The sequence below is a fragment of the Hylobates moloch genome, unplaced genomic scaffold (assembly GCF_009828535.3).
Source record: "Hylobates moloch isolate HMO894 unplaced genomic scaffold, HMol_V3 SCAFFOLD_12, whole genome shotgun sequence".
Lineage (NCBI taxonomy): Eukaryota > Metazoa > Chordata > Mammalia > Primates > Hylobatidae > Hylobates > Hylobates moloch.
In genome coordinates, this window is record NW_026652287.1 from 26,712,774 (window position 1) to 26,727,441 (window position 14,668).

At 50.0% G+C, this 14,668-nt stretch overlaps 1 protein-coding gene across 1 annotated transcript; it reads left to right on the forward strand.

Moving 5' to 3' along the window:
• The first annotated feature begins 1,056 nt into the window (after window positions 1-1,056).
• Window positions 1,057-12,432, forward strand: CKAP4 (cytoskeleton associated protein 4). The gene is made up of 2 exons (XM_032168820.2): window positions 1,057-1,817; window positions 8,529-12,432. Exons 1-2 carry the CDS (start codon window positions 1,347-1,349, stop codon window positions 9,852-9,854), a joined length of 1,797 nt encoding a protein of 598 aa, XP_032024711.1. The 5' UTR covers window positions 1,057-1,346; the 3' UTR covers window positions 9,855-12,432.
• Window positions 12,433-14,668: the final 2,236 nt, after the last annotated feature.

Below are 14,668 nucleotides of genomic sequence, written 5' to 3' on the forward strand. Positions count from 1 at the left end.
CCGACTGAGTGAGGTTCGAATGATGACTATATGTGACCTTGAGCCAATCCGAAGCCGGCTCCCTCAGTCTCAATTTCCTTCCTACAAAATGGGTAAAATAATTTCTACCTCACAGGGCTTTTGTGAGATTTCGAGAGCATATGTGAGTTGCTAAGCACACAGCCTGGCAATACTAGATTTCCTTTTACAAAAGTAGGGGTGACAACCCTGATCTGCCTCTTTCTGTGCGGCTGCTGCTGACTCCGCAGCACCCATCCCAGAGGCTGTCAGGAGTCGGGGCCGTGGACAAACTTCATGACTCCGAAAGAGAAAACAGAGCTGAAAGGGCTTCGGGGGGAAAAAGTAAAGAGCTGGCCACAGCAGGCTAACTTGGCTAACGGGGACGCTCGGTGAATGCGTCCCCTTGAAGAGACTTACCGCAGTCGAGAATCTTTGCTAACTCGCATCAACCATGCCTCCGAAGCTGGCTGGATTTTAGACAGCCTTTTGTGCCTCCGCCTTCAAACCCAAGGCAAAGGACAAGGCCCAACCCCATGACGGGCTGGGAGAGTGAAAGCAGGGGGATTCCCCCAATTCCCAGCGGAAAGGAAGGGCGATCTGTTTCCACCCGCTGACTCCCACTCCTGGGGCCAGGGCTCCTTGGGCGCCCCCCTTCATTTCTCTCCTCTCCGCACAGGTCGGGAAGGGAGGGGGTCGCGCTAGGCCCGCGGCGCAGGGTCACCCCGGCTTTCGTCCCTCCGACCCCGCCTGGCCGCCCATACCCGGCCCCCGTCGACCCTGCTCGGCCGCCCCGGCTGGGGTCGATCTGGCCCTCCGCCCCCGGCCTGCGTGGAACCCGCCGGGCCGCCAGCCCCACCTCGGCCGCCTCCCCTCCCCTCCTCTCCCCTCCGCTCCGCTCCGCTCCGCATTTCTCCCCTCCCCTCGCGGCCACCTCGGCGCCCACCGCGGCCTCAGCAGACCCCGCCGGGCTCCCGCCCCGCGCCCGGCCACCCCCGCGCCGGCTTCCCGGCCCCCGTAGACCCCGCCCGGCCCTCCCTCTCCGGGGTCGTGGCGGCGGGGAGGAGGGGCCGCCCGGCCGGCGTGCGTGGCAGGCTCTCCCGGCTCGGCTCGCTCGGCCTCCCTTACCGGGAGGCGGGGTCGGCGCCGCGGCGGCGGAGGCAGGCCCCCTCCTCCTGCCTCCTCGGCCCGGCCTCCTTCCTCGGCCGCGCGTCCTCTCGGCCGCTCCGACGCCAGCAGCGCCCGCGTGCCGCTCGCCCAGTCCCGGGGGAGCCCCTGCAAGTTTCCCGGGCCGCGCGCCGCGCTCGCTCGCCTCCCAGCCCGTGGCCCGAGCCGCCGCCGCGCCCGCCATGCCCTCGGCCAAACAAAGGGGCTCCAAGGGCGGCCACGGCGCCGCGAGCCCCTCGGAGAAGGGTGCCCACCCGTCGGGCGGCGCGGATGACGTGGCGAAGAAGCCGCCGCCGGCGCCGCAGCAGCCGCCGCCGCCCGCGCCGCACCCGCAGCAGCACCCGCAGCAGCACCCGCAGAACCAGGCGCACGGCAAGGGCGGCCACCGCGGCGGCGGCGGCGGCGGCGGCGGCAAGTCCTCCTCCTCCTCCTCCGCCGCCGCTGCCGCCGCCTCGTCCTCGGCGTCCTGCTCGCGCAGGCTCGGCAGGGCGCTCAACTTTCTCTTCTACCTCGCCCTGGTGGCGGCGGCCGCTTTCTCGGGCTGGTGTGTCCACCACGTCCTGGAGGAGGTCCAGCAGGTCCGGCGCAGCCACCAGGACTTCTCCCGGCAGAGGGAGGAGCTGGGCCAGGGCTTGCAGGGCGTCGAGCAGAAGGTGGGTACCCCCGGCCCCCCAACTGTCCCCATCAACTGCGGCCTCCGGACCCACGGCCGGGCTCCTTCGTGCTTCCCGACCCGCCCCTAGCGCTGCCTGCCCAGGCCCCGAGGCGGGAGCCGGCCGCTCCTCCTTGGTGGCCCTGGCCTAGACACCCCCCTCTATGCGGCCCCCTAGTTCCGAGGCAGTCCCCAGACCCCCTTTGTTAATGGCTGCGGAGGAATCGGCCCCGAGGGATGGGCCGCCGCGAGGATGGCCAGGCCCGCCTGGCAGGGTGGGCCAAGGGCCTGTCACAGGGCATTAGCGGTGACCTGTAAGGAAGCCGGCAGGCTCCGGGGAGCCCATTCTTTCTGGATTAGGAACCGCTGAATGGGCAGAGTTGTCTGAAAAGGAGGTTGGAAGGGAAGCCAGCGCATCCCTGGAAGCCTCAGGCAAGGCCCCACCTCAGCTCTGCCTGTGGGAGACATCCGAGCGGGGTTTTTAATAGACCCGGAGCTGGCATTCTTACTCATTTGCAGGTCCAAATGAAATACCATCTATCTTTAGGTCCGTTGTCCTGTATTGGACCAGCCTGCCCAGGTGGGCCTTTGACGTAGTCTTACTTCAGCTTTTTTGGATTTTCTTTTGAGAGGGAGTCTGGCTGTGTCGCCCAGGGTGGAGTGCAGTGGTACGATCTCAGCTCACTGCAACCTCTGCCTCCCAGGTTCCAGCGATTCTCCTGCCTCAGCCTCCTGAGTAGCTGGGATTTACAGGCATGTGCCACCATGCCCGGCTGGTTTTTTATTAGTAGTAGAGACAAGGTTTCACCGTGTTGGCCAGGCTGGTCTGGAACTCCTGACCTCAAATGATCCGCCTGCCTCGGCTTCCCAGAGTGCTGGGATTACAGGTGTGAGCCACTGCGCCCGGCCCTACTTCAGCTTTAGGGGAAGGGAAGGGCCAAAAATACTAGATCATACTGGTGAATAATACTTCTAGCCACATTTATATGGTGTTTAGAATGCTTACTCACATATTATCTAATTCTTATAGCTACCCTGGGAGGGAGGGAGGACTAACAGTTTTGATTTCATTTCCCAGAGCGGAACATTGAGGTTTAGACAGAGGAGTGAGTTGACAAAGCCCCCAGCTGGTGAGTGGCAGACACATGAGAATGTCTAGGTCACTGCCCTGTTCTTTAAGGGTCCACAGGGGTCCATTTCAGGTATAGATGGACCCAACTCTCAAGGCGAAGGTGCTTAGCTTCCACCCTTCTGTGGTTTTTCCATACCAAGTACGGCCCCTTTGATCTCATTCGCCCTGCACTGTGTCATTGCTCAATAAAACTTGGTTGCAAGACTGAAACAAAAAATCCCGCCACTTCTGATCCCGGAGCCACTGCCTCCTTTTCCCAGCATGCTGTCTGTCCTGCCAAGTTGCTCTCTGCTTTTGTTGAGTGTGCAGGACTAGGAATTTCCTCTTAAGACTGGCAGAGCATGGCCGGGCGTGGTGGCTCACGCCTGTAATCTCGGCACTTTAGGAGGCCGAGGCGAGCGGATCACCTGAGGTCAGAAGTTTGAGAGCAGCCTGACCAACATGGTGAAACCCTGTGTCTACTAAAAATACAAAAATTAGCGGGGTGTGGTGGCACATACCTGTAGTCCTAGCTACTCAGGAGGCTGAGGCAGGAGAATTGCTTGAACCCGGGAGGTGGAGGTTGCAGTGAGCGGAAATCCTGCCAGTGCACCCCAGCCTGGGCGACAGAGTGAGACTCCGTCTCAAAAAAAAAAAAAAAAAAAAAAGACTGGCAGAGCAACTGGAATGAGTCAGCCTGCTAAATGCTGCAGGCCAAGGGAGGTGACTTTTCTAAGGGAATTAAGTAGGCAGTGCTGCGTTGCCTATCCTGAATGTCAAACCATTCTTAAAAAATAGACATAATGCTGAAGTATAATGACTAGCCTCTGCTTCTTCTCTTTCATCCACCTACTTACTAGTCAATCATAATATTTATTGAAGTCTGATAGTTGCATGGCTGTGTGTAGGCTTTGTGGGAGGGTATGAAGGAGCAAAAGACACGAATCACTTGTGCAGCGCATAAGGAGGTGTCAGTTGAGGGTAACTCCTGTGAAAGTTCAGAAGAGGGAGGGTGTGGAATTTCGCCTGTATCCCGGTGGCCAGGGTAGTGCCAGCCATCTAGCTCGTGATCGATAAATGTTGAGAGAAGGACTGTGATGAACACCGTGGCAGGGGCACTATTTTGAGCATGTTTAAGAGAGGAGGTGGCTACCCTGCCAATGGCAGAGTCACATTTAGGAAATTGTGAGAGAGGGTAGGTTGGAAGTTGAGGCCAAAATAGGGAAGGTGTTGAATCCGGGTTAATTCTCTGTGCTTCTCCCTGCCCCTCCCTTAGTCCCTTCTTTTTGCTTCTTATCCCTTCTCCATCACAGCTATGTATATAGATCACTTTCTTCTTTGGGGCTCAGTTTTCCCATCCACACAATGAGAAGAGGGCTCCGTCCAGACTTTTAAGAATCCTCATGGCTCTAAAATCATTGAAATAGTGACTTCTCTGTTTTTTATTTCATATTTTATATTTCGTAGAGACAGGGTCTCGCTCTGTCACCAGGCTGGAGCATAGTGGTGTGATCGTAGCTCACTGCAGCCTTGAGCTCCTGGCCTCAAGTGTTCCTTTTGCCTCAGCCTCACAAGTAGCTGGGACTACAGGCATGCACAAGCATGTCCAGCTATTTATTTATTTTTAAAATTTTTGGTAGAGACAGGGTCTTGCTGTGTTGCTCAGGCTGGTCTCAAACTCCTGGGCTCAAGCAGTCCTCCTGTCTCGGCCTCTCAAAGTGCTGGGATTACAGATGTGAGCCACTGCGCCTGGCTGACCACTTTTCTTTTAATTTAGTAGTGTAATCAAACTATAATTTAATGTGTCATATTTATGGTGCACTTATTACGTGCCAGGCACTATGCAAAGCATTTGAAAATGCATCATCTGCTGACTCTCACAACAACCCCAAGAGGTAGGTACTATTATCAGCCCTCTTTGACAGATGAGAAAAGTGAGAGGCTAAGTAACTGAGCAGTCATACAGCTAGTAAGTGGCTAGGCTAGGATCCAAACTGTTGTCTAACTCCTAGAACACTATTAACCACTCCACTATTTAGCCTAGTACATAGTAGATGCCCAATAAATGTTCCATTGACTTGAGACTCAGAACATGGCCAGAACAGTGTTAGGATTTGCCATAGAATGTGGCCACACTCTCTGTATCTTTGGGGTGGCCAGTAAATAAGTTATTTTGCTTTGAGGAACCAGTTGTGTTTGGTTCTCTGACAGCCTAAGTTTGAACCCTTTTATAACTCTCTTGGTTACTTGTTGGGTGGTGGAGTTTGGTTCATAGCAGGGAAGTATACTTACAGTATTCATAATTATGTTCACTAGGGGTCAGCCATGCTATTAAATGCTTTATAGCCATGATTTCGGTTCTCCCAGCCACCCTCTGAGGCAGGTGTCATTTAGTAGCACCATTTTGCAGATGGGGCAGTTGAGGACTGGCTGTGTAACTCATTCAGGGTCACACACAGACCCTAAGTTGTGTAGCTGGAGTTGGGTGCCCACCTGTCTCTTGTTCTCTAGATGTTCTTGTTATTGGAGAATGGCTCAAATCTTCTGAATGACTGTAGCACAGGCAGAGAGGCTGGCCTGTCCTTACCCAGAGGATTCAGCAGGCACAAGTGGGTCCTGGGCTTCAGAAAGTGTTGGCAGTTCGTCTCTAGGCCCTCTGAAGAGCCTGTGTTGCCCTGGCAGATCCAGCATGATATAAAGCAATGGCAGGAGTAGGCTAGGCCTGGTAGGGACAGTTTAATGAGACTAGGACCTATTTGTGGAAGAGTGAGCTCCCTGGTCATATTTCTTTGTTTTCTTGTCTAGATTCTCTGGCTAAGGAGTCAGGGCTTCAGGAGTTGGCAGTCTCTCTTCCAGGTACTCAGGGCACTTTGAAGTCAGTGCCCCTGCCTGAGCATATCACATACTGGTTGAGAGCTCAGGTTCTGCAATGAAGCATTTTGGGATTTTGACATTTGAGCCTACCACTTACCAGTTTCCTCATTAGTAAAATGGAGATCACTGGGAGATACCAACTCATGAGATTATGATGAGGGTGTAATGAGATGATGTGTCTGAAGTCCTTTGTATAGTTATTGGTCCATCACAAGTGTCTGGTTGAATGTCAACCACTGCTAACACCCAGTCCCCCCACCCTAGGGTGTAACCTTGAGGGCAAGGATCCTAGCCATTATTTCATCTCTGGCATCTTGCCCGTGGCCTGCCACTTAGTGGGCATCCCACATTTATTGGAGGAACAGATATTTCCAATGCATATTGATGATAATGAGTTATTTGCACATAAAAATGCACAACTCATAGTCCCCTCAGTAGGGGAACACCATGTTCTTTTTTATAGTGTTGGGGGTTGGGTATAATTTCTGTTCTAGTCTCCTTCCTAACCATTTGTGAAGAGCCAGCCCAGGTCAGGGCTGACAGGGATCAGAGGAGACATGGACCAGCTCATCAGGCTTTGCTTGAATTCCCTCATTCTGTGATTCCATCAAAAAACACTGGATGAAAGCCTGCCATGTTGAAGGTACTGTGCTCACCTGCTCACACCTCTGTTTTGAGTGCTATGCTTAGAACAGGCAGACACTGTGATTTAATAACCTAGTTTCAGAGTTGAGCTCTCTCCAGTACCTTCACAGAGTGTCCTTTAAGACTCAGGTCGTATTTGGTTGGGCAGGGAAATTGTCTAGTATTCTGGAGCCCCTTAGAACCTTATTCTAATCTGCCTTAAAACAGACTGATGGAGCTAGACAGCACTTTAGAGACCTATTTGCTATTGGATGAGGAGCCTGGGACTTGGAAAGTGAATGTGACTCTTCATGTTTACAGAGCTGTCTACTGGTGGGGCTGGCACGAAAGCTGAGGTTTGCTGTTCACATCCCACTTCAGTTTATCCTCCTGCCTTTTGGCATGGGCTGAGGATAGTTCTAGGAATCTGCAGACTTACCAGGTGCTTCAGAAGAAATGGGAAATAATCACGATGATGATAGCTGCCATGTATTGGGTGGTCACTGTGTGCTGGGTACAGTTTAAGTACTTGATATATTATTAATTCACTTAATCCTCATACGGACAATCATATGAGTCCGGTACTGTTTTCCCATCCTTCAGCTGAGGAAACCAAGGTACAGATAGGCTAAATAACTTCCCCAAGATCACACTGCTGGGAAGTGTTAAAGTTATGATTTGAACCTAGGCAGTCTGGCTCCAGAGACTGTGCTGTTTTATTTTTTAACTTTTTATCATGGCAGTGTTCAAGTGTAAACAAAAAAAGAACAATATAATGATCCCCAGTTTCAAGAATTACTGATGTTTTGCCATTCTTTTTTCATTCCATCAGCACCCCTCCCCTCTGCCATTTTTTTTTTTTTTTTTGGCTGGAGTTAGAAGTCTGACTCTGAACCACTCTCTTGCCCTATTCCTGCCCAACCTGGTCTCCCTTGTTCTCCAGATGCTGTTGGTGTTGAATGGCCATAGCATAGGCAGAGAGGTTGTCCTGTCCTGAAGCCAGAAAATTTACTAGGCAGAAGTGGGTCCAGGGCTTCAGAAAATGTTGGCAGTTCAGCTTTAGGGCCTCTGAAGAGCCTGTGTTGTCCTGGCAGATCCAGGGGATAGTGAATTAGGAATTAGTTTTAAAATGAATCCCTGGCTGACATTCTAAGTTTACCCAAAGCATTTTAGGATTTATTTCCAACTGATAAGAGTTCCTTTCCTTTCCTTCCCTTTCTCCTCCTTTCCCTGTTTAACAGAACACAGCATATCACACCTAACAAAGTTTACAGTATTGAGTATCATCTGACACCCAGTCCAGAATCACAGTTCCTTGATTATTTCAAAAATGGCTTTAAAAATTTTATTTATTCATTTTTTAATTTTTTTGTTGTTTTAGAGACAGAACCTCACTCTGTTGCCCAGGCTCAAGGCACTCCTGGGCTCAAGGCAACCTGTCACCTTAGCTTCCCAAGTAGCTGGGACTACAGGTGGACACTACCAGGCCCAGCTCAAAGATGTCTTTTTAATAGTTGGTTTGTTCAAATCAGAATCTATATAAGATCCACACATTATATTTGATTGAAAAATTTCCTAAATTTCTTTCAGTCTGTAAGTTTCCTGTTTTTCCTTCTTTTAAAGTACCACTTAGTTGTTGAAGATCCTGGTTCTTTGTCCTGTAGAATTTTCCACATTGTGGGTTTGGCTGATTGCATCCTCATGACATGTCTCTCCTGCATGATGGGGACTTGGTAGAGTCAGCTTCTTGTTTTCTGTCTTTTCCTTTTTTTTTTTCTTTTTTTGCAACAAAGCATTAAAGGTGGCACCATGTGCCACCTTTAATGGTTATTAATCCATTGATTACCAGGTTATTAATCATTGTGCTGTCCAGCCTGATTAGTCAGGCCTGGGTTATAAATCATCCCTGGAGCACTAGGAGGGGGCCCTAGGATTAGTCTTCAAAACCATATGGACTATATGTGGAAGGATGTTTCTCCAAAGGAAAATTGTGGTGCCATTCTGGAAAAAAACGGGACCTGGAGGCTGGGCAGACAAAAAAAGTTGTATCATGTGAAACTCATCAGCTCTTCTCAGCAATTAACGTCTGGATTTTGATTACAGGTGCAGTCTTTGCAAGCCACATTTGGAACTTTTGAGTCCATCCTGAGAAGCTCCCAACATAAACAAGACCTCACAGAGAAAGCTGTGAAGCAAGGGGAGAGTGAGGTCAGCCGGATCAGCGAAGTGCTGCAGAAACTCCAGAATGAGATTCTCAAAGACCTCTCGGATGGGATCCATGTGGTGAAGGACGCCCGGGAGCGGGACTTCACGTCCCTGGAGAACACGGTGGAGGAGCGGCTGACGGAGCTCACCAAATCCATCAACGACAACATCGCCATCTTCACAGAAGTCCAGAAGAGGAGCCAGAAGGAGATCAATGACGTGAAGGCAAAGGTTGCCTCCCTGGAAGAATCCGAGGGGCACAAGCAGGATTTGAAAGCCTTAAAGGAAGCTGTGAAGGAGATCCAGACGTCAGCCAAGTCCAGAGAGTGGGACATGGAGGCCCTGAGAAGTGCCCTTCAGACTATGGAGTCCGACGTCTACACCGAGGTCCGCGAGCTGGTGAGCCTCAAGCAGGAGCAGCAGGCTTTCAAGGAGGCGGCCGACACGGAGCGGCTTGCCCTGCAGGCCCTCACGGAGAAGCTTCTCAGGTCCGAGGAGTCCGTCTCCCGCCTTCCGGAGGAGATCCGGAGACTGGAGGAAGAGCTCCGCCAGCTGAAGTCCGATTCCCACGGGCCGAAGGAGGACGGAGGCTTCAGACACTCGGAAGCCTTCGAGGCGCTCCAGCAAAAGAGTCAGGGACTGGACTCCAGGCTCCAGCACGTGGAGGATGGGGTGCTCTCCATGCAGGTGGCTTCTGCGCGCCAGACCGAGAGCCTGGAGTCCCTCCTGTCCAAGAGCCAGGAGCACGAGCAGCGCCTGGCCGCCCTGCAGGGGCGCCTGGAAGGCCTGGGGTCCTCAGAGGCAGACCAGGATGGCCTGGCCAGCACGGTGAGGAGCCTGGGCGAGGCCCAGCTGGTGCTGTACGGCGACGTGGAGGAGCTGAAGAGGAGTGTGGGCGAGCTCCCCAGCACCGTGGAATCACTCCAGAAGGTGCAGGAGCAGGTGCACACGCTGCTCAGTCAGGACCAAGCCCAGGCCTCCCGTCTGCCTCCTCAGGACTTCCTGGACAGACTTTCTTCTCTAGACAACCTGAAAGCCTCAGTCAGCAAAGTGGAGGCAGACTTGAAAATGCTCAGGACTGCCGTGGACAGTTTGGTTGCATACTCGGTCAAAATAGAAACCAACGAGAACAATCTGGAATCAGCCAAGGGTTTACTAGACGACCTGAGGAATGATCTGGATAGGTTGTTTGTGAAAGTGGAGAAGATTCATGAAAAGGTCTAAATGAATTGCGTGTGCAGGGCGCGGATTTAAAGTCCAATTCCTCATGACCAAAAAATGTGTGGTTTTCTCCCATGTGTCCCCCACCCCCCAATTTCTTGTCCCCTCTTAAAGAGCAGTTGTCACCACCTGAACACCAAGGCATTGTATTTTCGTGCCCAGTTAATTTATTGACAATGTTTAAGTTCTCTGCTTCTGCATTTGGTTGGTTTCCTGAAGTGCAGCCCCTGTGAATAACAGGTGGCTTTTCATGGATGTCTCTAGTCAGAGAAAAATGATAAAGGCTTAAATTGAGGATTAACAGAAGCAGATTAACCTCAGAAATCCTGTCTGGCTGGCAGATTTCAAGTAAAAAAAAAAAAAAGGTGGGTTGGGGGGACACTTTTCTTTCTAGTTGTCTTTAAGGAAAATTAATTTTACTTTTTTTTTGTACTGGCCGAAATTTTTATGAGGTATCTCTCACTTGTCTTCCACTTTGAACCGGTTAAAGCTCATAGCTGTCAGCTCTGAATGAGGAGGGGAGAAGCCCCTGGGTCTTTCTTTGAAAGGAATCCGCTGTTTGAGGGCCGCCTCCCCTGTGTTGTGCGTGTCGTTTCTCTTCCTGACGCATCTTGTGATATCAGAGGTAACTATGCAAAGCATCCAGACGGTTCTGAATGTGAAGCACTACACCCAGCAGAGTCCTGGTGCCCTCTGTCCCCACTGCCGGCCCGTGTTCTCTCTCCGGAGGTCACCAAGGAACACACAGGTTTAGACTACCAGAAAGGGGAGTCCTTGGGTTCTTTTCAAAAAATGTATGAGGAGAGCTGTCCACAGTGGAATGGGGGGGTCTCCCTGGGGAATGTAGGCCAAGTCCTTTTATTTTAACATGATATCCATGAAGAGGTTTGCTGTCTGGGCAGCCCTGTCGGCAAGGAGCGTGCATACTGCATTTCTGTAATTGTTTGCTGTATCTCCCTTCCCTCTGAGCTGTATTGTTCTTTAATGGCTGTCTTGCCCTTCCAAAAAAAATTGAAAACAAAAAAAACCCCGAAAAGTAAAAAAAAAAAAAAAAAAAAAAAAAAAAAGTTTTGTTTAGTTTACTGTGAAATGAACTGTATGGCTTATTTACAGTATTTTTAATTCTTAATAAACACTTGAGCTTTGTTATGACTTTTCCAGAGTGGTTACATTCTGAGAATTTCGTAATTATGATGTGTTTTATTAGCATGTGGTATAAACGATTAGCAAATAGGTAAGTTTACTATTTGAAGGCTGTTTTTTCTTTTAATTCTGAAACCAAGATGGCCTCACTCTTGGGCCAGGGACCTCCTTTGATGGACTGTTAGCAAGTGTGGTCAATGATTACTTGTCTCCAGCTCTGTTAGCTTCAAGCACAGGATCTCAACCCTCACTACCTATTAGAATCTTCCTGGGAGCTTTTAAAAAATGCCTGGGTCCTGCCCGCACAGATGCTGATTGAATAGGCATAAAGAAGCTGGCACTAGTTTTTGTTTTTTTTTTTTTTTTTGAGATGGAGCCTCGCTCTGTCACCCAGGCTGGAGTGCAGTAGCAGGATCTCGGCTCACTGCAAGCTCCGCCTCCCGGGTTCTGGCCATTCTCCTGTCTCAGCCTCCCGAGTAGATGGGACTACAGGTGCTTGCCACCATGCCCGGCTAATTTTTTTTATTTTTAGTAGAGACAGAGTTTCACCATGTTAGCCAGGATGGTCTCGATCTCCTGACCTTGTGATCCGCCCGCCTCGGCCTCCCAAAGTGCTGGGATTACAGGCGTGAGCCACTGTGCCTGGCCAGCACTGGTATTTTAAAGGCTCCCTCTCTGATTCTAATGTCCAGCCAGGGTTGAGAACCAGTGTCTCAGACCATCTGAGTGACCTTCAGCCCTAGTGCACACCTGGGCATGTTTCCTTCCCTGGATTGCCTTCCACCCTCCACCCAATAAAAACCGCATGCTGTTATATTGAGTACCTGTGTGCCAGGTCTTGTGCTCAGCATGCGTAATAACCTGTTATTCCTCCTTATAGTCCCCCGAGGTAGACAGTATCATTTCCCATTTCACAGAGGAACAGCAGGCTGAGAAGCTTCATACAAGATCATTCATTAGGAAGTGGCAGGGCTAAGCTTTGGACCTCATCCTTGCTCTAACTGGGACAACATCCTGTACCGTCCACTGATGCCAGTACAGGTCCATTTGGCCTGTGGAGTATCTGTCCTGTTCCAGAGCCCGAGGCTGCAAGAGATTTCTTCTTTCCCACCTAGGGAGTAAAGGGTGGCTAGGACCTGAGGTCCTGTGGCTTGATGTCCCCCTTTCTGGCTGGAGGGCCCCTCATCTTTGAATTACTGTCAGTCACTCTGGGTCCCTCAAAGTTTCACAACTCAGAGCTGGAAGTTTTTTCCAAAGCAGTTAGCAAATCAGGACAGGCTCTGTAAATAATTTCTATTTTTATTTCCAAACCATTTTACTTTTTATTTTAAAGTCTTAAGTATTGACATGTATGCTTTAAATGGCTACTTTCACCCACTTGGGGAGGGTGCGGAACAGCATAAAGTCGCAGGCATGGAAAAAATTAAATTCATTTCCTTCTCAGGCCAATCGGTTGCATTGAGTTTGTTCTTGTTGTTTTTCCTGCCGTCATTTCTGCAGTTGCTAATCTCTGACTATGCAGTGGTTTAATAGATTCTCATTAATATTATAAAAGAAAACATTGACAAGTGTCTGATAAATATAAATTCTAGTGGTGAAAATAAAAGGAATATATTAGGAATTCACATATTTCTGATGGTGGGGCAGTTAGAGTTCTTACACCAAATAATTCAGCTCAGTCTTGTTCATTCATTCAATATAGTGTTCATTCAACAAACATTTATTGGGCTGATTGCCAGCCATTTTGCTAAGTATCAGTGAATTAAAATGTACAGGACTAGCCCAGTGGGAATGACAGTCATGTAAAATGGTAGGTATTAAAAATATAGGTGCTATACTTCGGTGTATTGGGCCAAGAGGAAGGAGTGACCGTTGTGCCATGGTTGGTCTAGAGGTGGTTAGAACAGGTTTTTGAAGGGCTGGGGGAAGTCCCTTGGAATGCTTTCATGAGTAATGGGAAGCTTCAGGAAACAGGTGGTTCTGCCCTTTGAACAAACGATATACACAAATTACTGAACATGTTGGTTAAATTGCAGATCCAGCACCAGGATAAGAGGCTGCAGTGAAACTTCTCAGGCAGGACTGACAGCACCCTGGTGAGGAGACTACTACACCACTGACCATGTGGCCTTGGGAAAGTCACTTAGAATGATGATGGTGTTGATAATAGAGATGATGGTGGAGATGGAGATGATGTGATGGTACAGGGTGGTTGTCACGACTGAATGAGGTAGCGTGTTGAGAGGGGTTCGTTTAGCACAGAATCTGGCACATCATAAGTGCTTCAGTGATCATGCGTGCATGGATCATACCAGAGGTTAAAATGTCAAAATACTGTTGTCCTAGTTGGTGAATAGCTTCTGCCCTGAGCCCCCTGCGTGTCCTCTCTGGACCACTATACCTCTTTATAATCCAGCAACTTAATAGGTTAATATTCTAGTATAGCAGAGACCATAAGACTCTGCTCCAGCCCCAGGGCCTGCATTTGTTCTGATGGGTGGGTGCCCATCAGATTAGATATTTTGAAGTTATCCTTCCTTGTGAGCTCAATAATTGGTGTGTGTGTAAGATTTGTTTTAAAGAAGTGACTACATAATGAGGTGGTAAAACTTGAACCCAGTTCTAAAAGATAAGTGGGGTTGTCAGGTACCAGGCAAAAGGTACTGGGTTTGAAGTGGTCAGGAGAGTTGAGAGGCTGAGCACAGTTCTTGCAGTTGGAATAGAGGAAGCAGAGGTGGGGAGTCAGGTGGAGATGGGGTAGGAGGGCTAATGGGGCCAGGACCTGGAGGCCTTGCGTGTCATCCCTGAGAGTTTGGATCTGAACTATGAGGAATAAACAAAAGGGTTTAAGTGGGGCGGGGGAAGTAACCATGGTCAGAACTGGGTTCTAGAGTGCCCCCGCATTGGCAGGATTGGAGGAGAGCAAGAGGAGGGCAGGTGGACGTTGGGAAGTAGTGGTCCAGGCTGGGTCCGATGTGCCCTGAGGATGAGGGTTGCAGATGGATGTCAGAGACGTACCAGGTTAGATGCTGCTGAATGCCATGTGGGGTGAGGAAGGGAAAGGCCTCCAAGACAACGGCCCTCCCAGATGGGAGAGGATATAAGAAGGTGACTTGCGCTCATGTTGCCTGTACAAACAGAGCCCATGGGCTGGCCAGGTCTGGAGCTCAGTTGAGAGGCCTGCTTTCAGAATTACTCATCCATACTTACTATGAAATTAAGGAAGTGGATAAGATTGCTTAGATAATTTAAAGGAGATGTGAAGGAAAGGAACCCACGAAAGAATGATCAGAGAGGAAGGAGGAAAATGAATGAGGAGTAATGGTAAGAAAAGGAAAGGCCCAGGAGGCCAGTCAGCGGCCAAAGCCCCGTGGCTTGAGTAGTTAACCACGCCTCACTAGGTCACAATTCTGTATGCTGAAATTCCCCTAATTAAATTACTTAATTTCTGTTTCCTGACGGGACCCTAACTCATACAGAAGGCCTCCAATGGGTGAGACATTATTTGATAAAGAAAATGTACTTTCCTTTCTGGTTTCTAGCAACGCCCATGCCTTACTTCTGAGATTGACACAGCGTCCCGCTTTTAGCAGACACTTAAGAAGTTGAGTGATTTGAGATGGCTTTGCAGAGTCAACCCCTTGAAGACATTTCTTCCTGATATCACCACTGCA